We start from the raw sequence: 23111 nt of genomic DNA, 5'->3' as shown, positions 1-23111 counted from the left end.
ACCTGCAATGGGTTGTCCTGCTTCGTGATGAGATAAGAGTTGCTTGGAGCCAGCATATTTTTAATCTAGTCCTGCCTTGTGCCTGGCAATTAATATTTATTATGGTCTGGACAGAGTGATGGTAGTTTTTTTTTCCTTGATGTGCAGAAGACATGTTTGTTTAATCTGCCACAGAAAAGAGTGGAAATTAAGATGAGCTTCAGAAAAGAGCTGGAAGCAATTAGTAGTGTTATTTTACTGGGACTTAATTGCTGTAACAGTCAAATTGACAAAGAAAACATGGATGCTATAGCAGGGGTTTGCTGCTGGATTTGAAAGGAGAAACAACTGCACTAAAAGGGACGTGTTATGTTGTAATTAACCTGTTTACTATTACTGAGCTGTACATGTAAAAATCTATTTAATTAAGGTGCACTGGAGCATAAGACACGTAGTGAGCACTCACAGCAGCGCACAGAATTTAATTCCACACAGAATTTAATAACTGTCCTTGTGTGCAAGCAGGGCTCTCTGCATCCCCTGTGGCCTGTGTGGGTCAGGGCCAGGACAAACCTCTGGGAGCCCAGATAAGCTCTCTGTGGCTCTCCCCTCTCTGCTGAGCCTGAATAAGAGAGAACGGGGAAAATGATACCAACAGGAAGAACATAAAATAAGAATGACCACACGGGGTCAGCTCAAAGGTTCTGCCAGCCCCAACTGCACCTCCAGCTCTCTGGGTTTGTAATTCAGCTTGTGTAAGTCACCTTTTGATGGTGCTTTCAGTGGAGAGATGAACAGAAGCCACAGACAGAAATCCAGTGAACACAACAAGCCAAGCTGACTGCACTCCCATCCTGCAGCTTTTTGCTCCACAGGAATCCCTGAAATCAAATAAAGGGAGAAGGAGTGGGTGAGAGCTGGAGAAAGCCCAGCAGTGTCCCCGTGTCCCTTCAGGCTTTGCAGTGTGGTGACCTTGGTGCTGAATGAGAGTTTCTGTGCTGTTAGCTCAGGGGTCAGTCTGTCTGCACTTACATCTGGCCTTGTGAGGGACATGGGGAGGCACAAGAGCTGCTCCAGCTGTTACTGACACTCCTTTTCCACAGCCCTCTGAAATCAGCTGGCTGGGAGGTTTTACATAGAATCTTAGAGTGGCCTGGAGGGGACCTTAAATATTTTGACACAACTACTTTTCTAGGGGTTTTTTTGTGTGTGATTGACTTACTTGGACTGTCCTGAGTTCAAGAGGCACATTCTGCACCCATCTGCACTTTGTGTCAATGGGAAGTCTGTGCTCAGGGGTGCTGGCAGAAGCCAGCTCCAATGTTTGATAAAATTACTTCTCAGTCCTTTTCAGCAGCTTGTCATTTTCCTGTTTTGTTTAATTCCTGAAACTGTCTTCATACGGAACCCTGAAGCTGCAGTGTACATTTTGGGTTTGTTACAATGCTTGTTTTTGTAGCGGGAAATGTAATCCCTCAAATGCCTGTGTTTAAGAGGATGCAAATCAGCTCCCCAGCACAATGCCCTGGGAACGTTTCTTTCATGCAAAACTCGCCTAGATAAATATGGAGGGGAGGAGGGAGCGGGGAAAAGGGATTGTTCACTTCTCTAAACAACGAGAATTAATTATGCTCAGTATTATGACAGATGGGTTAAGATCAAAATCTGAATCTTTCTCAATGCGGGTGAAATCCACGCTCCTATCTCGGGTTGCATCAGTCTCATTGCACAGCCCAGCCGGTGCCATGGGGCAATGCCACCATGGCTGGCACGGGCACAGCGTTGGGGACAGCAGGATGTCCCCAATGCCGTGGCTGGTGCAGGATCCCTCTGCTCTCAGCCCCGAGTGTCCCTGGATCTGCTCCGTCAGGGAAGCCCCAGCCTCCCTGGGGCAGAACAAAGGTTGTTCCTTCCTGGTGTTCCCCACCCTGGGCTGCAGCAGGAAAAGGGGACCCAGCAGAGCTGTAGGAAGCAGTGAAATGTGTTTGGAAGCTCACAGGGAGCAGGAAACTCCCATCTCCAGAGGAGTTTTCCTGCTGGTGGCAGTCCAGTGCTCAGCACACAATGCTGGTTTACACTTTACCTCTGATGAATTCCTTGGAAGGCATCTCTGCACTCTCAGTTCCACCATGCACAGAGAGGGGACATCTGAGGGCACACACAGCTCATGCCACTGTGCACCTGCACCGCCAGGAGGGTTGTGAGAATAGAGAATAACTAGAGAATACTTGGAATCAAGGAATTATTCCCATTCTCTCCCTCCCAAGTATTTGGGGATTTCAGCTCTCCTTGTTTGTTTCCAAATAAGAGTGATGCCCAAGGATTCTAAAGGAAAAATCTGTTCTCCAGCTCCTGTTCCCAGCTGTGCTAGAGAACAACCTGGGGACAGTCACTCTGCCCCTGCTCCATCCTCCCTCCTTCCACTGGGCCATTACTTTGACACTCAATTATTCCACATTTGCAAACCCGTTCTCAAACCTTTTTTGAAAGCAAGCGATAGAAGTGCAAATTCTTATTATTGCTCTTGAAGAGCTCTTTGCAAAGCTGTTGTTAATGAGCTTGCTTAATGAGCTTTCTTAAATCTATATTTATACCCTGTATACAGCTGTATATAGATAGAGCAATGCCTAAAATATGTGTGGATTGCACACACATATGCCTGGGAAAATGAAGGGTGATTAACACGCATCTTCTTCGGTTATACCATGCAAGTATTTATTCGTTTTTCCTTGGAAATAGGAGAGATAAAAGATCCATTCTGGAATAAAATAATTCTGTGCACATGTGCTTGATGGTTTTGTTTATGAGCCCCTAGTATGTGAGTGTGTGTGTGTGTGAGACAGATGGTGTGTCTGTTTGTGAGAGATATGATGCGGGGATGAATGTCTGTAAAAATACAGGTTTCTTAAGGGCTTTTTTAAATTTTTTTTTTTTTTAAACTGAAAGACAAAATAACAAATGCCTGCTCAGTGCATTATTTCCTGTGTCATGCTTTTTGTCAATATGACAGAGGAGTATTCCTGCAGAAGGCAAAGCTGCCCCTAAAAGTGAAGGGTGCTGCCCCCAGGGCTTCAAGCTGGGCATCGTGAATTCTCTTCAAGTTGTCAAAGTCCTGGGAAGTTTTGATAAGCAAATACTTTCTGGGCTCTGCCTCTTATTGGCTGTTTCTTCACCGCCAGATTTTGACACAAATAATCTGATTGAAAAATCAGGGAGGGGAACAGGGGAAAAAAAAAAACAGAGAGAAAAAAGGAGAAGTATCTATTTCAACTGACTGCGACCAAGTGAAAAAGTGGAAGAGGAGTCCTGAGAGAGGACGACGTCTCGCTTGTCTGGGGAGATTTCAAGGCAAATCCAGTAAAGCAAAGTCCCTCAAACAGGTGATTGATTTATTCTTTTAAACACTCTTAACTGCATTGGCTTTCTCATTTTTCTGATATGTTTTTCTAAGCTTTTTTCCTCCTCCTTCTTCTTCGCTCATGTCTGCAAATATGTAATATATTCCATTGCCTAAGTCACTTGTCCTGAGGGCTCCTGTGTGGTAATAGTTCACCTGACTCATTTGAATTGAACCTTTTGGAATTATGTGCCATGTGCTTCACTTTTAAACGTGAAAATGGTAATAGAACAAAATATAAGAGATGTGACAATGGTCTCAGGTACCTGTGTCCCAGGCAGCTCCATCAGCAGGAGCTGTGGAGTTTTTTACTGTGCCATTGAGGAGAGGGAAAACCGTGTTTTTCCTTTTATTTGCTCTTTTATAGGGCCAGACCTTAACATCCAGAGAGCAGCACACCTCTGCTGCCATCACCTGTGCCAGTTTTTGTAGATGACAATTCCTCTCCCATTCAGATTTTTGCTTTGAATTCATCTTTTATTATTTTTCCACCCTTTTTGAATATAGGCTGATTAATCTAACAATTTTTTAGCATATGGAATTAGCTATTTATAGGCACTTCTCATATCACAAGATTGATCCAACACATTAATGGTTTGCAAGTTCACATTGAAATTGCATTTGTACAATAAGGAGATCTGGAATTTGGGAGATTGCACTGTATAATTCCATCCATGGAACCCTAAGGCAAAGTTTCCTCAAGCCAGTGGCATTCTCAACATCACAGGGAGCTATGTGAGCTTTCCAGAGAACAAGTACTGCAATTACTGTCTAAATATGTTTTTTTCTAGATGTGGTAGCTATACCAACATTTCTGTTCAACTTTTTCAACAAAATTTCCACCATAATTTGCTGCCCCTGCCACAATGTCCATTTATCCAGTCTTACCACAAGAATTAAAAATGTCCTGTTCATTTTTCTAGCAAAAAAGTGGCGTTTAAATTACTTGCCCCAAGTACATTTGATTTTGCAAGGGTGGACTAGTGAAGAAATTATTAATTTTGTTGTAAAGAGCTGAAATTCTTTCAAATTTGACTTTAAAAAGTCAAGACTCCATAAAACCTCTTATTTTATTTTATTTTATTTGGGTTCTTAAACCACAGACACATCATGTTGTACTTTGCACTTTTTTCCTTCTAAAATGTAATCTTTTGAAAGAGAAACTATTCTGTATTTTTGGAAGCCTTATTTTTTCCAGAAAAAGAAGAAAAATAAAAGCACAAAAACTGCAATATTAAGATATAAATGTAAATAATGTCAATTAAAAAATGGAAAGGAAAAAGTGCTTTTTAGCCTAAAACTTTGTATGCTCATCAACTTATCTGAAGATGTGGTGTAATGTACTACTAGTGAGTTCTAGTCTTCTAATGCCACTTAAAATTTAATGTTTCACTGAGTGTAGCAAGAAATAGCATTTAATCTCTACAATTAACCTTGGAAATCTGAAAACAGAATTACTCGAATTTAGAGAAAAATGCAAGTCGGCTTTAGAATGGAGCTTTCACTGCAAATTGGGTTCAGTGTGGCACAATCCTGCAAACACTGTCCCCACCAAAGGCTCCACAATCCAATCCAGTGAGAGTATGAGTTTCTAAATTCATAGAATTTATAGAATATAGAATTCATAATTCATTTCTAAATTACATCAAGGACCAGTGCTGTAGGTTTGGGAACTGAGCTGTTGTGCAGTGAAGTGAGTGAGGACTTCATGAGCAACACAGGATGCACTAAAATGAGGATCCTGGAGTCAGAAGCCACCCCTAAACTAAAAACCAAGCCCACTTGCAATGTTTCAGTGTCCCATTAGAGTTTTACCTGGGATACTCTGCAAAATCATCCAAAAGCGTTGCTGAGGGTGGAGGAACTTTGAGTTTGAACATGCAAATGCTGGATCTGCTTTCAGATCTGACTGGGGAATTTATAACTGGTGAAAGAAACCCTTCCAAGGTGCTTCAGGTGAGGTACCCAAAATAGTGAAGCTGCTTTTTCCCCCTTGGCTCCTGCTGTCTTTTCCTCAGGGCACATTAGAACATTATTATACAGCTGCATGAATGGCAGGCTAATAGGAATGCCAATTTTAGCCACCTGCTGGTTTTATATCCTATATTGAATTAATAAAAATGCCAGAACATTTCAATTTTGAATGGGCACTCCTGCCCAAGCAATAAATTCCCTTGTGCGCTTACCAGTCCAGGTAGAAACAGCTGCCACAGGGGCTGAAATGAACAAAAACAAAAAAGAAAGTTTAATTTTCAGCAAAAGGTTTAAGCTAAATTCTGTCAAAAGCTTCAATAACTCTAAAATGTAGCAGGTGGCAGGGTCCACAGCACTGCTTTTCCTGGGAAATGCAGTGAGCCAGTAGGAGCAGCTGATCTCTTGTACAGATAATCTGGAGTTTCGAGGAAGAACAGTCCTTTTTCCTCCCACAATCTCTGCTTGTAGCTTTCCTCTAGCCTGGTTGTGTGAATCACAAAGCCAGTCCAGTGCAGTTGTTAATTAACTCTGCTTTGGGCTCCCAGTTCCTTTTTTTTCTGTAAAATGGGGTGGGGGAAGGTGACTTCCTTTTGCAACGTTCAGTCCATTGAGGATGGCTGTGCTCAGTCCTTATCAGCACTCAGGATACTGCACCAAATTTGACTTTTACACAGCCTGGGGCAAACCCATCCAGAAATATTCTTTTTATTCATGGACATCTGCTTTTAGGCACCACTGGAAAAGAGGGGCTGTACTTAGTGCTGTCTGAACTTGGCATAAAACTTTGCTGGATTCTTAAACCACCCATCTCTTATCTGATTCACCTGGCTGAGCTGCCCAGCTGCTGCCACAGGATTCTGCAGGATTCTGCAGCCTGAGGGCAGGGAGAATTCCAGCAGGCACAGCTGGATGCAGGCTCTCCCCACTGCCACAGCTCCTCTACCATGGAGGAAGCCCAGGGAAAGCAGGAGCTGGTTAATTCAGGCAGAGGAATCTGATGCCTGAAGTTTCCTGGTGTCAATTCCCTCATTGTGGACACAGTGCTGCCCCACCGCATGGGAAAACCCCTGTGACAGGAGTGGAAATTCCAGGTTTAAAGGGTTTGGAGCAGCACTTTACCTTGGGGCAGGTTATAATGCAGGGCTGGGTCAGTGCACAGGTGGCTCAGCTGGGACTGACCAGGAGCTGAGCAGAGCTGCTGAAGGGTCACAACCCACTGCAGAACAGCCCTGTCTTTGAGCTGGAGCTATTTCTGTGCCTGCAGCTTTCACTGGGCAGGGGCTCTTTACAGATCTTTGAATAAACCTCATTAGAGAGTTCCAGGAGAGCAAAAAGCAGCAGTGTGTGCTTCAGTGCCCCTTCCCTCAAGGGCCTGCTTATGGTCCCTCCTCGGTGCTGTTCTGTCCTTTTTCTAAAATTAAATTAAAAGTCTGCTCTTGTCCTCAGCTTTCTATTATTCATCTCAAGCTACACGTAAATTTCTTGGAAAAAGATGAAGAAAAACAGGTGAGTCATTTCAGAAGAAAAAATTACTTGAGCCAACAAGAGTTATCCCTGAATTCATAGATGGAACAGTGGGAATCCTGGTCCAGATTTAAAAAGACAGCAGTATATCCAAAGGCAGCTGGGCTGGGGGCAGCCTGGCAATCCCCCTGTCCCCAGCAGACCTGGCTGTGGCAATCCCACAGCTTTGGGCACCACTGTAAATGTGGCCCTCAGACCTTTAAACAAAACACCACTGGGCTCTGTAATTATATTTAGCATGAAGGGGCAGTACAGGCACTTCTGATCTCTGGGGAACAGACCTTTCCATCCCTGCCTGTTTGGGATTTCAGGACTGCTCTGTCCTTGGACAGACATTTCATATCATTCCTGCTTAACAGGTGCAAACTTTATGGATTTTGGGGGGTTTTCTTTAGTAAATAAGTAAGTTCCACTGAACTGCTCTCAGGAAGGAACAAAACTTAATTACAGTTTCCAGTCAACAGAGAGTCAGGACTTAAATGCTGACTTTTCAAATGAAATATAGCAAGATTTGTTTTTAGTGCCTCTATCCCAAACAATTACAAGGGAAAATGCAAATACAAATGCAAATTAAGCACCAGCTGATATTAGTGCTCACAACATTGTCCCTGTTGCCACCCTGCCTCCATCAGAGCAGTTACCAGCCCTAGGGAGTGGGCACAGGGTGGGCTGGGTTCTGGGTAGCAAAGATAACACATTCATTGCAAGAGAATTTGGTATGATTAAATTTCAGCATTTTATGTTTGTCCCTAACCCGCCTTTTCAACGGTCTGCAATATTTGAGTTGGGTCCAAAAGGTGACTTCTCACCCAGCCCTCCTGCTCTGCCTCTGCTCTCTTGTTTGTCAGCCACAGCTCCAACTACTCAAGCAAGAGGGAAACCCTCCACACATCACTCTGCAGGGATCTCCCTGTCTCTCTCCTATTATTGGTGTAGTTTCTATCATTGTTGTTTATATAATCATTTCACAGTAGAGCCAGGCCGTGGTTTGGGACAGCACAAACACTCAGACTTTGTCCAGTGAGGATCTCTAACTTGTGGTTCCCTCTCCTGCCAGGGAGGAGAAGATCAGAAATGGAAAAATAAAAAGTCAGACAGGACTGCAAGAGACAGGTCCTGGCTTCCAGCATGCCTGCCACAGACAGTTTTGGTCTGTAACTCAGATCTCAGGTTAAGCCTGTCCCTGTTTCTTTTTCTGTGATCCTTTGCCTCAGCCTGGGGTAGGTTGTGAAGTGTGATTTTTGCAGGGTGCACTTAATCTGAAACAAGTGTGAACTTACTCCCCAAGCCACAGAGGTTTAGCTGGTGTTTTTCTGTGTTTCATGCCAGAAGGTGAATGGAAGATGCCACGTTCCTTTTTGGTGAAGAGCAAAAAGGCTCACACCTATCACCAGCCCCGCTGTGTGGAAGATGACCTGCCAGTCCTCCCCTGGGGTCCAGTGCCCTCTGCCTTCACTGGTGAGTCTGTCCATCCCCTGGGCTTGTAGGAACACACTGAGGTGAATCCATCATTCAGCAGGAAGCTAAGGGAGCAGGATGAGTGAGCTAAGGAGCATCCAAGGGCTTCCACACAGGGATGTCAGTGTAAGGGCAAGCGGATCCATTTCTGTGTGTCCTTTCTCTGCACAAATCCACTCTGATCCTCCCTTTGTTTCCTGCTGGGGAGGTTTGAGCTGTAAGATGCTGTGTGGAGTCGGTCACATTTGGGAAAAATGACCAACTTCAGGTCACTTATAGCTGGATAAAGAGCTTGCACTGGGTTGTCAGAGTTCTACAAACTCACAACTCTGCCACCTCCACCTCTGCTTTCCTGTGTTCACTGCCCACATTCCCTCTGGGCTGCATCTTCTCTACCATCTCTTCCTGGTGTTAACACCACCCAACACAGCTCTGCCATCCCTGCTGTGCTCCCTCTGCTCCTGCTCTCCCACAGCCATCCAAGCAGTGGCAGGGCCAGGGTAATTATCTCCTTCCTTCAGGCACCATTCAAATTTTCTTTATTCAAATTTAGGATCAGTTTACCCTTTGTTCTAGCCCTGGCTATCAAATTAGAGTCTAGCCCTGAGATAAGTAGGATAAAAAAGAAAGGAGGTAACATTTTAATTTCCATTCCTGCCATCATCCTTGGGCCATTTGTTGTGTCTCTGGCGCAGTGGCAGGTTTTGACAAGAGATAAATACTGTTCCTCAGCAGATCTAGCCCATCTCCAGCAGAAAGGAGACACATGTTGCACCTCTGTGATTTTAGATTTTTACTACAAAGTTTAACAAGGGTTGGTTGGTGTCTTTAAGGGCTGGGACAAGCATGGAGAAATAAATGGGAGTGTGGGCAGGAGGAGATGAGGCTCAGTCTTCTTCCCCACTTGGCTGTCCATAAATCCAAGTTAACAATACCCAGCTCTCTCAGGAGAGGGGTGGGGAGGTTAATAAGTTAGTGATTGTTAGTTACCCACACAAACAGAAATGGTTTTGAATAGGGAAATTATTCTTACAGACATAATTCTGGGGTTGATTTTCTCTAAGTGTATCAGGTATCAAGGATCCTATCATCTCATCCTGCCCCCTCCGCCTTGCCTTTCTCATCCTGCTTGGAATTTCCCTTCCTCAGCAATGGGCAGACCTTGAATGCTGATTGCATCACTCTGCACTTCCTCAGGGAATCGAGCATGGGCTGCTCTGTCCAGGCAGGAGTTCACACATGAGTGCAAAACTCACCTAAACAGACTCTTCTTGTAGCAGCCAGAGTGACATAACTGTGCAAGAAGTGACATAACCTCACAGCATCAAGAGTGACAGAACTGTGACCTAAGTGTGACACTGCTCTTTACAGCCACAGGAGACAGGACACTAGAGGACATCAAGAAACAGGACCTGGGATGTGTGGTTCCAAAACAAGAAAAGGACCCACCTGAACTGAAAGAAGAGAGTGTCCCTGTCCAGTACCTGAGCAGGATGCTGCCAGGCCCTTCAGCTCAAGGTTGGTAACCCAAAACCCCAATTGCAGAAGAGGTCAGGGCCAAGCTGGTTATGGAACCCCTAAAACTGGGCCCAGATTTTCAGTAAATGAGAGTTCTTATTTTGACATCAATGGCCAAACTTGCCACAGGCAGAGCTCATCAGGAGCATTCTGTATTTCCCTTTACAGTTCTGGTCTGTACCAGGGAGAATGAAGGATTGTGCTGTTATTCCCAGTGAATGACCCTCCCCACATCAATGCAGCTCTGTGCTATGTGGGTCAAGGCAGATGCCCACAGGGCACTTGTTCAAACACCTCATCAAGGAGGGCTAGCAGGGGGCTCAGTATTCCCTTAGCCAGAAAATTTCCATGGCATTCTGCGCCATAAAATTTCCTCAGATTGAAATCAAAGTCATGATGGGAACTTTACCTGGGGAATGAGGATTTGAATCAAGGAGAATTTACCGAATGCAGCTCCCGAGGTCAGGCAAGATGGGGAACTTTTGAACAGGTGCCCAACTTCAGGCCATGGTGTGACACTGACCTCTCCCTCTCCTTTGCAAACTCAGAGATGGCCATGCCAGGGCTGCAGATCAAGGACTGCACTAACACAGCGAGCACCCCAACGTTCTACAAAGCTGGCTTTTCCTGGGATGCTTTCCACATGCCATACAGCTACCAGCAGATGTCTTCCAGCATGCAGTCAGCCCTGCTGGAGCACCCTGTGAGCCTCTATGGGAGCCACCTCCTGCCCAGCACCGAGCCCCCCCTGGATTACAGCCTGCATTATTCCTCAGACATGGAGACCTTCCACTGTGTCAAGTGCAACAAGGTGTGTGTTGGATGAGAACCTCTGGGATGGGGAGGGCCTGGAGGGATGTTCATGGCACACATGAAGCATGGAATGCTTCATTTGGGCACACCAAAATGTGGCTCAGAGCAGGGCCTGCAGTCAGGAGAACAAGGCAGTGGGAATGCTGCAGTTCACAGGAGCTTTCACACAGGGGAGAATTACATAAAGAGAAGGAATTGAAAACAGAGATGGAGGTGCAACCACCTCATATCAGAAAAATCACAGGGATTTTGTTTTGCAGGTGTTCTCCACTCCCCATGGACTGGAGGTCCACGTCCGAAGGTCTCACAGCGGGACCCGTCCCTTTGCCTGTGAAGTGTGTGGCAAAACCTTTGGGCACGCTGTGAGCCTGGAACAGCACACCAACATCCACTCCCAGGTGGGTGGCATGGTTCCAGAGAACCAGCTCTGGACCTCAGCTCTTGCTTAACCCATTACAGAGGAAGTGACACTTCCTAGGTTACAAACGTGATGCCCTTCCTGTGGCACGCAGTGACAAGGGCAGGAGCTCTGAAAACCACAGGCCAGAGCTCTTGGTCTCACAAATCTCAGTCTGCCCTTCAGAATTCCTTGGAAGGCAAGGGAGGATCATTGCTACTCACTCTGCTAGAGGGTGCAGGAGCTGGGATCACAAGATGTGATCCATTTCCATAATTAACCCTCCCTGCATTCCCTTTGTGCTGCGCCCAGCGTCATCAGTCCACGAGCCAAGGAGATTTGCTTATCAAATCTACAACTCTCATCACTCTTCAAGCTCTGTCACATGTCTTACAGCCTCAGACATCCCATGATTTTCCTTCCCCAACAGGAAAGAAGCTTTGAGTGCAAGATGTGTGGGAAGACATTCAAACGTTCCTCCACCCTCTCCACTCACCTGCTGATCCACTCGGACACGCGGCCCTACCCCTGCCAGTACTGCGGGAAGCGCTTCCACCAGAAGTCAGACATGAAGAAGCACACCTACATCCACACAGGTGAGAGACCAAATATTCCATGAGAAAACCAAAATTCAAGCTGATGTACACACACAGACCCCAGACACAGAGGTGTTAGACTGGGGGTAAGTGTGCAGAGGCACTGCAAAGTCATTATTCCACATGGGATGAGACAGCAGGAGGCTGGAGCACATCTGCCTGACAAGGGGGTGGTTATTGGCCAGCCTGTGGTGCATGTTGGGGTTGTACCCAGCTGGAGAGGACCGTCCCTGGTTCTTCTGGATCTCAATCCAGACATATCACCAGGAGAGCTGTGTTAGCAGCACTATGATGCCCAAGCAGGTCTGACTCTGCTAAAACGCATTTCTATCTCTCTTTGTTCACCCGTTAAAGCAGGTTTTTTTACCATTTTCTGTGCCTTGCAGGGGAGAAGCCCCACAAATGCCAGGTGTGTGGCAAAGCCTTCAGCCAGAGCTCCAACCTGATCACCCACAGCCGCAAGCACACGGGCTTCAAACCCTTCAGCTGCGAGCTCTGCGCCAAGGGCTTCCAGCGCAAGGTGGATCTGCGCAGGCACCGCGAGACCCAGCACAGCCTCAAGTGAGGCCTCTCTGCTGGAGCTCCACCTTCAAGACTGTCCCCAGCACCTCCATCCAGCTCAAAAAGCTCCCATGGTGTCCTGTGCTCCCCTGGGGACTCACCAAGTCATCATTTGCTTTGGTGTTTGGCACCACAGGGCCTTGCACATACCGAAGAAATCTGTGGGAGCTTTCACTTTTTGATTGCAACAGGTACCAGCCCAGATCTGACATCACCTGCTCAAGTGTAAATCCAGAGGAATTCCTCCAAGGTCACTGTTACTCTGGCTTTACACCAGGAGCAGGATCCAGTTTGTCAGGCTGCCCAGCTGGGAGGAGGGGACTCCTGGGCTGGTGGCAGCAGCAATCTGTACAAAGCTGGTGCTGTAACCATGTTCTGCTCTGATGGTTGGGAAGATAAGCCCAGGGCATGCAAATAGATTGCATTCAGTCAGCTGTGTTCAACCTGGACAGGCCTTCTGCAGAGACCTGCCCAGGCCATAAATTCTGCCAACAGACACCTTAAAGTCATTTCTTTCAGCAGAGCATTTACTGTGATCAAATGACAACTTAACTGTGCTGTATTTTTAGCTTGGAGTGGGAGGAAAATACTGAAGAAACAGCTCCTATCCCTAGCAGATAACAGGGGTCTCTAAATACATTTCTCAGACACACCACGCTGCAGAGATCCCAAGCAGGCTCCAGGAAGAGCCAGAGCACACCACCAGGCACAAGCTAATGATCCCCATGCCTTGGTACCATGGGAGAGTCTTGGAATCAGGGCTGGTATGCCCCACAATATTTCCCTGCATGCTGCACATGCCAGCTTAGAGCTGTCCTGAGCAATCCTGAATCACTGCCTGGGCAGGAGTGACCCTGGATATCGATGTCAAGGGCCAGAGTTCTGCTTGCCAGGCTCTCTCCTCAAGGAGGAAGTGACTGAGCCTGTACATGTTGGCAGAGCATGCAAGCACCTCACAAGTATTATACAAAGAGAGCAGTGGTATTTCCTCCTTTTGCCAGGTCTAGGGGTTGAAGCAAAGCACTGGAGCAAGTAAAGAACCAGTTTCCCTCCAAGCTCTGCCAAATTCTCTCTATAATCTTTGGCAAGGCACTGCACTGGGCTTTTGTTTTTCCAACCCCTCCTGGTGGAGTGGGGCCATTCACTCAGGTTTGTGGAGTCCCCTGAGTTCTTAACAGGAAGGACAAAGTATTATTATAACATTATTATAACGCAGACAAGTGTTTTCAGTTAATTGGGGCATTGTAGCAGCACGTGGCTCACTCCATAACTGCATCCCTGAACACACAGCCTTGGACAATGACACCAGTGGGAATTACCCTGGGAACAGGCTGGGGCCATTTCACTCCAGAGGCTTATGAAGGAGTGCCCATCATGGGCAAAGAAAAAATGATCCAAGTGGAAAATTCATGTATTGCCAGAAGAGAACTGCCCTCAGTTCCACTGCTGTAAATCCCAAGTTATTCTCCTAAGACCTAAAATGTTCTTGTCCCCTTTATGCTGTGCCTAAGCTGTAAGTCATTAATCTGTACCTGGAAGCTCAAACCCAGAGTCTGTACTCCTGGCTTTACTTGTACACTGTAAATATGTATTTATACTTATTCTAATGTATATTTTTATTGCACTGTACCAGACAGTGACATGTACAGGCCTGCTGGGATTTATCTGATAAATCTGTTCCTTCTTAGTAACTGGGCTAACACAGTGTATTCCATGTTCAAAACACTCATTTAAAGAATGGCTCACACCTGACTCTGGGGACACAGGCAGTGGGGATGGGGTGCAAAAGGAGTCTAGGATTGCTCTTTATGGTTTGAATGGGAATAAAGATGGAAATTCACACACAGGAAAAGGTAGCCATTAGAGAGATATCATCCTGGAGACAGATTGATGCAGAGCAGGAGGGCACACCAGGTTCATGGAATGTGTATCCAACAGCCAAAGCCCCCAAAAATCCCTGCTGTCCTTCCCTGGGCCATTCTGGGGAAGGTGCATAACCTGTGATGGAACTGCTCCCCAGCCCCACACACACCTCTGAACACCCACACATGCACAAGCCTTGCTCAAGGTAAAGGCACTTCAGCTTATTAAAATTACTGCCCAAAATGCAAACTGTGTTTGTTATTCCCCTTGTCCTCCACTAATCTGCAAACAGAAATATTCAAAGAGGGTGTCAGCATCTGGACTGCTCAGGAGCAAAACTCTCCAGCCCCAAACCACACAGGCACACCAGCACAGACTTCCCTGGGGACAGCAGAGGTGACTGATTCATGTAAAGCTTCCCAATTTTGGCCATTTGGAGTCAAGTGCTGGCACACATCAATTGGAAGAGTGCCTGTGACCACTCATAAAACCAAACCAGACCCCTGGTTCTTCTGAACCTCATGAAGAAGAGCTGCTGTATCCATTAGATTTTCATTCCAAGGTACAGAGGAGCTAAAACCCTCAATGGACAGCTGGGATCTGCTTTCCTGTGTGCTCCTACAGCTTCTCCCTCCAAACACAGCACTCATCACCCCAGTCCTGCTGTTTCCCAGGACTCCAGGGTGGGTTACTGAGCCCAGACATTCCTGAGGAGCAGCTACACTGAAGGAGGCAGTGCCAGCAGAGAACTGGTGTTGTTAACACTCAGCCTGGTGCTTGTGAGGAGCCTGGAGAGCCCATCCCAGGAGATCCAGGGACAAATTTGGCTGGATGGGCAGCGAGGGGAGGAGCACAAGGGATGGCTGCAGGCAGTGCTGCAGAGCTCAGGAGAACACAGCTGTGGCCAGAGCAGGGCAGGGATCCAGGCTGAGCCATCCCCTCAGGCACAGACAGTTTATCAGAGGCACAGCCTGTGCAAGGGGACCACTGGCAAAGGCACCAGTAAGGGACAGACAGGAGATGACAAAAGGGAGGAGAGGACAGGGAATTAACTTGCAGTGTTTTCCACCAAGACACTGCAGTTTCTTCCTCTTGAGTAATGAGTTGTCACTTTAAAATCACCTAATGCCCAAGCCCTGGCATTGCCTGAGGCCTATGGATGCCCCTGCTTGAGGCCTATGGATGCCCCTGCCTGAGGCCTATGGATGCCCCTGCCTGAGGCCTATGGATGCCCCTGCTTGGGGCCTATGGATGCCCCTGCCTGAGGCCTATGGATGCCCCTGCTTGGGGCCTATGGATGCCCCTGCCTGAGGCCTATGGATGCCCCTGTGTGGGGCCTATGGATGCCCCTGCTTGGGGCCTATGGATGCCCCTGCCTGAGGCCTATGGATGCCCCTGCCTGAGGCCTATGGATGCCCCTGCTTGAGGCCTATGGATGCCCCTGCCTGAGGCCTATGGATGCCCCTGCTTGAGGCCTATGGATGCCCCTGCCTGAGGCCTATGGATGCCCCTGCTTGGGGCCTATGGATGCCCCTGCTTGAGGTCTAGGGATGCCCCTGCCTGAGGCCTATGGATGCCCCTGCCTGAGGCCTATGGATGCCCCTCTTGAGGCCTAGGGATGCCAGCAGCCCAAATGAAAAACAAGGCAGAGCCCCAGTGCCCCTTCTTCTCTCTCAGCCATGGGCAGATCTGCTACAAAGAGCAGGCAAAGGGCTGCCCTGATCCTTGGAGCTGCTGAATCTGCACCATGGGCACCCAAGGATGCTCAGCACCCCTCAGGACCAGGCCATGGCTGTCACCAACTCCAAACACACCTGGCCTTGCTCTCCAAACATGCAAATCCTCAGTTCTGATCACTCTGGCCCAGGCCCTTTCTCACCACCTCCCCTTGCATCACAAACGCTCTGGTCAGTCAGTCAAGGAAACAGATAGCAAAAAGCAAAATCTCAACTAATCTCTGTGGCTGAAGAAAGAGCTGATTGTTTTTGCCTCTGAGCTGGCTCTGTATCCTGTACTTCCCCAGTCCCCTTTACAACTTCTCCCCTTTATTGCCAGGGAAAAATAAATCCTGGTCTCTGGGCTGTTTTGTTTAGCAAATGAGGGACATGCAAAGCACTAACCCCGGGCATTGTCAGGAGGAGAGAGGTGCCTCTGTGTCTTCCAGACAGCCTTGAGGCACTGAGAGCAGCAGCCCAGAAGAACTGTGATTAAGGGGGGATTTCAGTTTGGACACGATGAATCTGTCTCCCTGATGAGGACAGAGCCAGGGGACACCTGCAGGAAGCAGAGGGTGTTCCCATTAAGATGGAACTTATCTTCAGATTGTAATAACCTCACAGAGTGCAATCCTGGAGGAGGCAAGATCCTGAAGCTTTCTTGTGTTGGCAATTGTTAAGGAAGCCCTAAACAGAACTGAGGGGAAGGACAGGGAAGAATTAGATTCTAGTTGGGTGCAAGTTCTACCGGTTAAAGTTATTTGCTGCATCTGCTTCCTTCCCACCTTAGACATCACAAGAAGTGGTTTTAAGTGAAAAAAAGGTAAGAGCAGAGTCCCTTGTCCTCACACCACGTTGCTCCCCAGTCTCAGGTGATGGAGACACAGCAGCAGTTTAAATCCAGCCCATCAGCACAGAACACAAAAGGAAACTTGAAGATGTGGGGCAATCTCCCAGAAATAGCTGCATACACATCTCCTTGCACAGGGAAAGCATTCCTGCCTGCAATTAAGGGCCTAACATGGGACTGGATGTGGAGCTCATCCTGCAGTGCTGCTACAGAATAATACAAAATAAGTATATCACAAACCATTTTTTAAATATTTAATCTGCTCACAAAGCAGAGATTTCCCTCTGCTTTTCACCTGGAATAGCACATCCACTCAGAGGAGGCAACCCAGAACAGCCACACAGGAATTATTCAGGGATAGTGAATCTCTGTGCTGGATGAGAGGTAAGAGAACACAGATCTCTGCAGAATTCCTGGCCCACCATCTTAAAACTAACAGTCACCATGGACACACACTCATCTTACATCTTTAAACTGAGACTTAAGATCTGCCTCACATTTCCTGCACGACCTTGGGCAAGGCTTGAGTGCTGGATTTCTGAAGTTGTTCAGCACACTGTGAAGCTCTCAGATGATCTTCACCCCATCTGTGAGAGGAGGATAATCATTCCCCCTCTCCCCTTCATTTCACTTGTTTATTTCAACGGTAAGATAGTCAGGAATGAGGCTGCTCCTCCTTATCTGCCACATCCAGCACCTCACACAATGGAGCCTTGATGGGGCTGGAACGCCCAACTGTGGCAGCAATAACCAGAGATAGGAACTGAATCCAGCAGAGCACCCTCGCTCCAGAGCTGGCTCAGCAATCGTGCAGCAAGCACAGAGACCCTGCATTGAACCCACTAAACTCACAACCAGCAGAGGAACAGGGTGAGCAGCAACACAGGGAGGATAAACCAGACAGGAGCATTTTGACTTGTGAATAATATTGCAGGGAGAGAGACAGAGCTGGATATGAGCTGTGAACATCCCACTCAGTGCCCTCACTCTGAATGTGCTGCTTCAATCTGAGCACTCCTCAATCTGGTCCTTGGGCTGATTTTGACCTGAGGGCCCAAGGGGGATCTGTGTTCACTGCACCAGCCGGCAAGGCAGGCAGAGAGTCCTCAGGAATGGGGAAATCTGGGGCTGGGGAGGAGCTGAGCGTGCACTGAGCTCAGCTTTGGTCTGATAAGTTTATCAAGCACTGCCGGCTGCTAACTGCCAGCCGGGGAAAGGAGCCTGTTAGGGAGGAGGAACAGCTCCCAGGGCAAGATAGGACAGCCCAGACCTTATCAGAGTGCCTGAGCCAAAGAGGGAACTGGAGAGTGAGCACTTTCCAACCACTTCATCTGAACAACAGACAGATTGGCAGGAAAGGCCTGTCAGCCCTTTGGCACCCAGGCATCAGGCAGCCCCCCATCCATGCAAATAACCTGGCTAAGTGCAGCCTGGGAGCTGCAAATGTGAAATTTGGGACCTGAGGGAGTGCATGGGAAAGGTTTTCTTAGGGCATTGCTGAGTGTGAGAGTCAGATTTACAACGAACAATTCTGATGCTCACTGAGTGAGCTGCTCCTGTTCAGTGCCCAGAGCAGCTTCTCCCTGTGCTGCTTCCCCTGAGGTTTGGGAGGGGGATCTTCCACTTCACAGTTCCAGCAGTCACTAAGGTTTGGTGTACAGATAATTGCTCTGTTTCTGAAAAAAAGTAAAAACCCTGAGTATATAGAAGGGGGAAATCCTGACTGTTCCCATTTGACTGAAAAAGCAAGAGCCAGCAAATACCCCTTCACATCTTCTCCTAGGGCAGCAATAACCAAATAAATCCAGCTGAAGGGACACCCTCCTGTGTTTGGATGAGGCCCCCTGGACCTGTGCAAGCTCCCTGTGCAAACACCTCAGCTGTGACAGGGAGGAGAATGAGAGATCCCTGCAGGGCACATCCTCTGCTTGGTTTCTCTGATGGAGCTGGGTCGTGCAGGATGAACCAGTGTCACACCTGCAGCTTTAACACATTTCTTTAGCTTTGCTGTTATCAGGTCACTGCTGTTATCAGGTCACTGCTCATCCAGACCATATGGACAGCCCTCATCCTGCATCCCACCACCTTTGGTTCAGGCTGGTGTCTCAGGTCCTGCCTGCATCTGGGGATTTTGCTGAGATGCAAGCCCTGCCCCTGTGCTGGCAGGATGTGCTCATCCTTGGCTGCAATGCTGTGCCCTGCTCTCCATGGGAAATGAGGCAGGAAACCTTCAACACCAGGTCAGGGGATCTCTGCTGACCTGGCTCCCTTTTTTGATAAGAAACATACCTAGGAAATGATTTTTCTCTCTTAAAGCACAGGGCTGAAGTCCTGCCTTGTATGCACCTACACTTCTCTCCCTGAAGAGAGGGAGCCCAGTATCTGTAGGCATCTGAAGTTGCACCAGCTGAGTCACAGCCCTGTGGTTTCTGCACCACTCTCAGGCTGAGTTTCTCACAGCTGATTCTGCTCCAGCCCATAATCTGCAGTTCTCCAGGTCATGAACAACCTCTGAGCCATTTAATTCCTCTGTGCATCAAGGGCTCCTCAGCAAGCTCCAACAGCCACATTCAGCACCAGCCAACACAATTCTGGTGTTCAAGGCTTCCTCATGAAGAGCAAGGGGTTTAAAAACCCATCTCCATTGATTCTGCCTTCCTCTTGAATAATTTTAAAGCCATGGGAGTTTATCTTACATCCCAGGCTCATCTATATTAGGAGCTTTGGTGGGATTTTTAGCAGTGGTCAAGTTCACTGGTTTTTTCTCTTTATAAAGTAGAAGTTATCTCTTGTCTCAGTTGAGGAAGGGGAAGTTGGAGATGACAGAGCATTCCTGTTCCTGAGGGCCCCATCCTGAGAGTGTGGACATGGTGGAGCATGTGTCAGTCAGACATCCCTGCCTCAGCTCCTTATTTAGATCCAGCCTGTAGCAGCTTCAAGATCTGCAGATAAGAGCAAAGTAGAATTCCTGCACATGCACAGCAATGAACTGGAGTGGCATCATGAAAAACCCCACAAAAAACCTTCCATAAAGCATTAAAGCTCTGCATTGGAATCTGCCAACCTGCATTTTTCACCTTAAAATATTTGCCCAAATTTGAGTAGGACAAGAAATGGAACTGAGCCAGACTTGCAGTCTTGTTTGTTATCCAATTTTATCTTACCTCCTTGAAGTATTAAAACTAAGTAGAACATCCCAAGTTAAAACTCTTTTCTTAGGAAAAGTGCGATGTACTATTGGTAAGTTTTTATTTCTGAATGACACTTATAAGACCTGCACAAAACTCATTTTCTAGTGTCTTAAAGGCAGAGCTGACAGGGCAGAAGACCTTGGGTTTCAGACTGGGTGTGCATGAGACAGCTGAGGTTTCTCAGGTTACCTGGAACGCAGGGAAACAGCTGGAAAGTCAGAGAGCCATGTCCCTGTGCCTGCTGCACAGAGCCACAGCTATGGTGGTGGAGAACTCAGCAGGATTGATAATACTTTGCATTTGAATGTGCCTAAGGATTTCAAAAGGGCACAACATCCATTTAGCCCCCAGCCTGCAAGTTTTCTCACAGCATCATTATTAATTTTGCAGAAGATACAACACAAACTTTAGCAGGAACAATAATTTCTGCTTTGGGAGTGCCACCTCCTTATCCTCCCTTCTCAATCCCCAAGTGCCCAGCAATCTTAGCTCAGAAGGGAATGTGACTCAGGCCTTCAGCTGAAGGGCTGTCACTTGCAAACCCTCAAGGCTGGATGTGGCCCTGGTTTTATCACTGGCCACCAGCTGCCTCTACAGCTCTTGCCTCCTCCCCAATGATTCAGCAAATCTTCTTTGAGGAGAAAAACAACTACACAAGTGAACAAATCACAATGTCAGATTAAAAAGATGAGCAGGGAAAAGCTGCGGCTCGAAGGAGGGAGATAAAAGTTGGTGAAGTTACACGAGCCAAGGATGAAAATGCCCAATAAAGACAAGGTTTTTGTTGAAGGGAAGCAGTAATAACATGAAAAAAATGTTGTAGTTTGGATACTTAATGCTGTGGAACATTGCTAAGAGTAAGGGAACACAATGTGGAAGGAAATGAAGCATATTCTACCCTCTACTATCTGGGCATTGCACAGGGCTGATAGGGATTTGTGCTGGTATAGATGAGAACTGAACAGTCCATTCTGGTTTACACTGCAACAGAGTTCCCCTAAGAAAGCTATTTTCAGGAGGAGTTTCTCTCTCTGTCACCAAGACTTCCAATAATCTGGAAGCCCCTTGCCAGGCACTTTGAATGTCACTGTTCCTGGAAAAAAGGATGCAAGTCATTAGCAGAGGGCAGTTGGAAGTAATGTTTTAACTTCTGACAGCTTTGACCACTGCATCATATTTTTATATCATTTTTATATCCATAAATGTATGGTTTCCTGCTTGAGGTGAAACACAGGATCAGTGTAACAGCTCTATAGAATAAAGAGTAAAAAAAGTAAAAAAGAAACTCCAGCCAGACCTCAGCTAGGAGATGTAATATTTCCTCTAAAGACATTCCACTCTACTCAAAGCCCCGACTTCCAAGAATGCCACGAAATCTTAGGGAAAATAAATGTTTGGAATTTATAGAGAGCTCATGCCACATCTGGGGAATCTCTCAGGCCAGTGAGTCCTCCAGGCTCTGTGAGAGAGATACAGCGTGGAATTAATGTAACACAAAAAGCGAGCACAGAAGGAAGGGGAGCTCAGGAACTGTGGACACATATGGGATGGATAAACTGTTCCCAGAGGCTTTTGAGGTACATACTTGCAGTGCTGCTCTTCCCTAGGAAATACGAAAGAAGAAACCATGGCACAGCCCAGAGGCCCTCCCCTCGAGCTCACCCCGGGATATTGTTGGTGTGTAAGTCATGCAAAGAGTGCCAGGGGTGGCTCCTTTTAAAGCATTTCCCTGTGCTGTGCTGCCACCTGCTCTCTCAGCTCTGGGAGTCCCCCCTCGGCTCTGACAATACTCAGGTGAGCTCTAGAACTGCAGTGTCAGCCCACCTGAAAAGGGGAGAACTTATCACCAAGTTCAAATGTTTAAAGTGTGGCTACAGAAGAGATGGAGACTCCTTTTAGGAGATGTCACACGTTAAAAATGAGGGGTAATGGGTACAAGTGACTCCTGGGGAGATACAATTTTCTAGAAGACAAATTTTCATAGTGAGAGCAATCAGTCACTGGAATAAGCTCCCCAGGGAAGTGGTGGATTCCCCAACACTGGACACTTCTCAGATCAGCTGGGCTGTGTTAACTAGAAGGGGCTTTGCCAAGGGAGGTTGGATCAGGTGATCCTTGAGATCCCTTCCAAGCTGGTGTTCTTTGTTTCCATTAAAATGCGCTTCTGCTGCACCCTACAGGCTGAAAACAGTTCTTTTATCATTAATCACAACTTCTAAGCCAGGCTTATGGTTTTGTGGGTGGAGGCTGGCTCCTGGGTATTTGGGGGTTGAACTGTTTCTACTCCATGCCAGAGCTGTCACAGAAGGAACACACACAGTTCCCACAGTTCCCACCTTGCTGGGATGGGCAGGAGGAAGAGCAGCAGCTGTAACAGACACACAGACACACAGACACACAGACACACAGACACACAGACGTGCCACCAGCCCTGACTCAAAGACCCCACAGTGGTGAGGGACACAGGGCTCAGCTGTGCCAGAGATGTCCCACATGCTGGATCCCCTTGGGAAAGGGAGAGCTCAGGAGCAGGGGGGAGATGGCTGGAGACCTCCAGCTGCTGAAGCTGCTGCCTTGTTCTGCTTTATCTCTTTAGGGAACAACAGAGGAGGCGCAGGGGAAAACTGCCTGGCAGTGCCACTCCAGCAAAAGTCCACTTGAGGTGAAGGGACCTGGGGGTGTGGTGAAGGGCACTTCCCCTCCCAGCACACCCTACACATCCTGGGATGCAGCAGACCTGGTTTTCTGCCAGAAATTGATGTCCTGTGTTCCTGTGCACACCTGACCCTGATTTGCTTTGCCAGAAGGACAATCTGGGAGATCTCCCACAAGAAACATCTTTCATTTTCTCACTGTTGACCTTCATCTGCACTCTTTAAAGAAAGAAAAAAAAAATCTCAATGGCTTTCTCCTCTTGCATTGCACCTTGATGCAGAAGTTGGGCCAAAGCTAAATGGTCACTCAGCGGAGTCCCTTCTCTTCTGGAATCTGGAGCACAAACTTCATTTTCACATGTTCCAGTGACAGCCCCATGTCTCTGTGAGCTACAGGCAGAGTGCAAACCTGGTCACTTCCCTGTTTCTTAGAGAGGGATATAACAATTCCCTGTTTTGGAGTGAGAGCCTGATTTGCCTCAGCAGGACCTGTCACCCAACAATGCCATCTTTGTCATGAAGAAATCTCAAATAAAACACTGGATGCTGCTGTCCAGACCTGGAAAAAAGTGTTCACCATTGCTATGGATAAATGGTTGTCTACATTTTCATAATAACTGG

At 47.3% G+C, this 23111-nt stretch overlaps 1 protein-coding gene across 1 annotated transcript; it reads left to right on the top strand.

Moving 5' to 3' along the window:
- Window positions 1–8202: 8202 nt before the first annotated feature.
- GFI1B (growth factor independent 1B transcriptional repressor) lies at window positions 8203–12221 on the top strand. Its single transcript, XM_054284431.1, has 6 exons — window positions 8203–8332; window positions 9704–9850; window positions 10399–10661; window positions 10924–11061; window positions 11491–11656; window positions 12043–12221. Exons 1-6 carry the CDS (start codon window positions 8218–8220, stop codon window positions 12219–12221), a joined length of 1008 nt encoding a protein of 335 aa, XP_054140406.1. The 5' UTR covers window positions 8203–8217.
- The last annotated feature ends 10890 nt before the right edge of the window (window positions 12222–23111 follow it).

Source organism: Melozone crissalis, unplaced genomic scaffold, assembly GCF_028551555.1.
Source record: "Melozone crissalis strain CALT ecotype California unplaced genomic scaffold, PUWL_Pcris_2 ptg000041l_1, whole genome shotgun sequence".
Taxonomy (NCBI): domain Eukaryota; kingdom Metazoa; phylum Chordata; class Aves; order Passeriformes; family Passerellidae; genus Melozone; species Melozone crissalis.
This window is presented reverse-complemented; position numbering and strand designations above follow the sequence as displayed.

What these genes read in the sequence shown, in the direction of transcription:
- GFI1B (XM_054284431.1), top strand. Translation starts at nt 8,218, where the DNA reads ATGCCACGTTCCTTTTTGGTGAAGAGCAAAAAGGCTCACACCTATCAC. An exon ending in AGTGCCCTCTGCCTTCACTG is followed by an intron (nt 8,333 to 9,703) that starts GTGAGTCTGTCC and finishes TGCTCTTTACAG; the next exon opens with CCACAGGAGACAGGACACTA. An exon ending in GCACACCTACATCCACACAG is followed by an intron (nt 11,657 to 12,042) that starts GTGAGAGACCAA and finishes TGTGCCTTGCAG; the next exon opens with GGGAGAAGCCCCACAAATGC.